Source organism: Trypanosoma rangeli (assembly GCF_003719475.1).
Source record: "Trypanosoma rangeli strain AM80 chromosome Unknown Tra_15.4_contig_00852, whole genome shotgun sequence".
Taxonomy (NCBI): domain Eukaryota; phylum Euglenozoa; class Kinetoplastea; order Trypanosomatida; family Trypanosomatidae; genus Trypanosoma; species Trypanosoma rangeli.
Window position 1 is genome coordinate 1 of NW_021706611.1, and position 1,256 is coordinate 1,256.

General features: G+C 57.7%; 1 protein-coding gene across 1 annotated transcript; it reads right to left on the reverse strand.

Moving 5' to 3' along the window:
* Nucleotides 1-632: 632 nt before the first annotated feature.
* Nucleotides 633-983, reverse strand: TraAM80_10242 (uncharacterized protein; the record flags this gene model as incomplete). The annotated part of the gene is made up of 1 exon (XM_029386878.1): nt 633-983. One exon carries the CDS (start codon nt 981-983, stop codon nt 633-635), a length of 351 nt encoding a protein of 116 aa, XP_029233256.1.
* Between the last annotated feature and the right edge of the window lie 273 nt (nt 984-1,256).

The window sequence follows — 1,256 nt, forward strand, 5'->3', positions numbered from 1 at the left end:
AACACACAGGAAAAAAAACTGCCTGGTCCCACATTACGCATTTGCCCCTTACGGTCTCCGCGGCCTCGTGTTTCGTTTGGGCACTCCGTGCGACGCACAGCAACGAAGCCATCATCGCGTGTGTATCGGTGGCAGCAGCAGACAGGAAGGGGAAGGGGCGCCACCTACTGAGAGCGTGCACGGAGTGACGATGCAAAAAAAAAAGAGCAAAAACATCCCTCACACCACAAGAGAGACGTTGGCCCAGAGGAAAGAGAAGCAAACTGAGCACACAAAAAGTCTGCGTCGTCCCTGCCAGGGTGTGTGAGTGTGTGTGGTTGCGCCTCATCATTACCCAGCCTCACAGGCAACGGCAGCGGTAGCGGTGCAGCATGCACCCACACAGCTGCGACGTCACTGCTGCCCACGTTGTCTGTTGTGTGTTTCAGGCGCTGAGACTGTCGGAGGTCACAGTGGAGCAAACCCTCTTGCGGACGTTTCCTTTCCGAGTTGAACCCGAACTGCCTGCGCCCCCACCAGCCCGCGCCCACTGCTAACTGCATCTTCTTCTGCTGGAGTGTCCCCTGCAGCAGGTGCTGAAGATGCTGGCGGCATTCCCTGATGCCGTGATTCAGGCCAATTTTCTCTGCCCCTCAATTGTTGGGCCGTAACTTGCAAACGCCCGAAATGCCAAGGTGCACGTCACCCACAGCAGCACGGTAATGAAACAACGGAAAAAGAAGCTCATCAACACCCTGCCACTTTCGCCGCAGCGCACTGCCCTGCGTCGCAAAAGGCGCTGTGAACGCAGCATGCCCCCGTGGCACCGGCCCTCCCGCAGCGCGATCCACAACGGCTGCCCAAGTACGTCGATTCGACAAGGAGGCAGATGCTGTCACCACCGTCGCCCGCAGTCGCCTCGGGAATGTCAAAAGGTTCAAGCCGGTTTGCATAATTTGTCCGTTCCCTCCCGCCACAAACAAGCCAACCCAACTCTTTGTCATTACCGAGCCACGGACACCTCCACCAACGTACTTGCTGGTGACGCACCGCCACTACGCCCCGCCGGTGCCCCGCAGACGGAGAACCATCAGGGCACACCGCACGGCGCCGCACAGTAGCCGTCACCATCCGTCGCAGCAGCAGCAGAGTCGCAGGAGTCGGTAAGCTCCGAGGAAGCAAGGAAAAAAGAAAAAAACAAGAATGCGAGGAAGGGAAGCAGAGGTCGCAAAAAGGGGAGCGGAAAAAAGTGAGAGCATAGGAGAAGGAACAAAAAG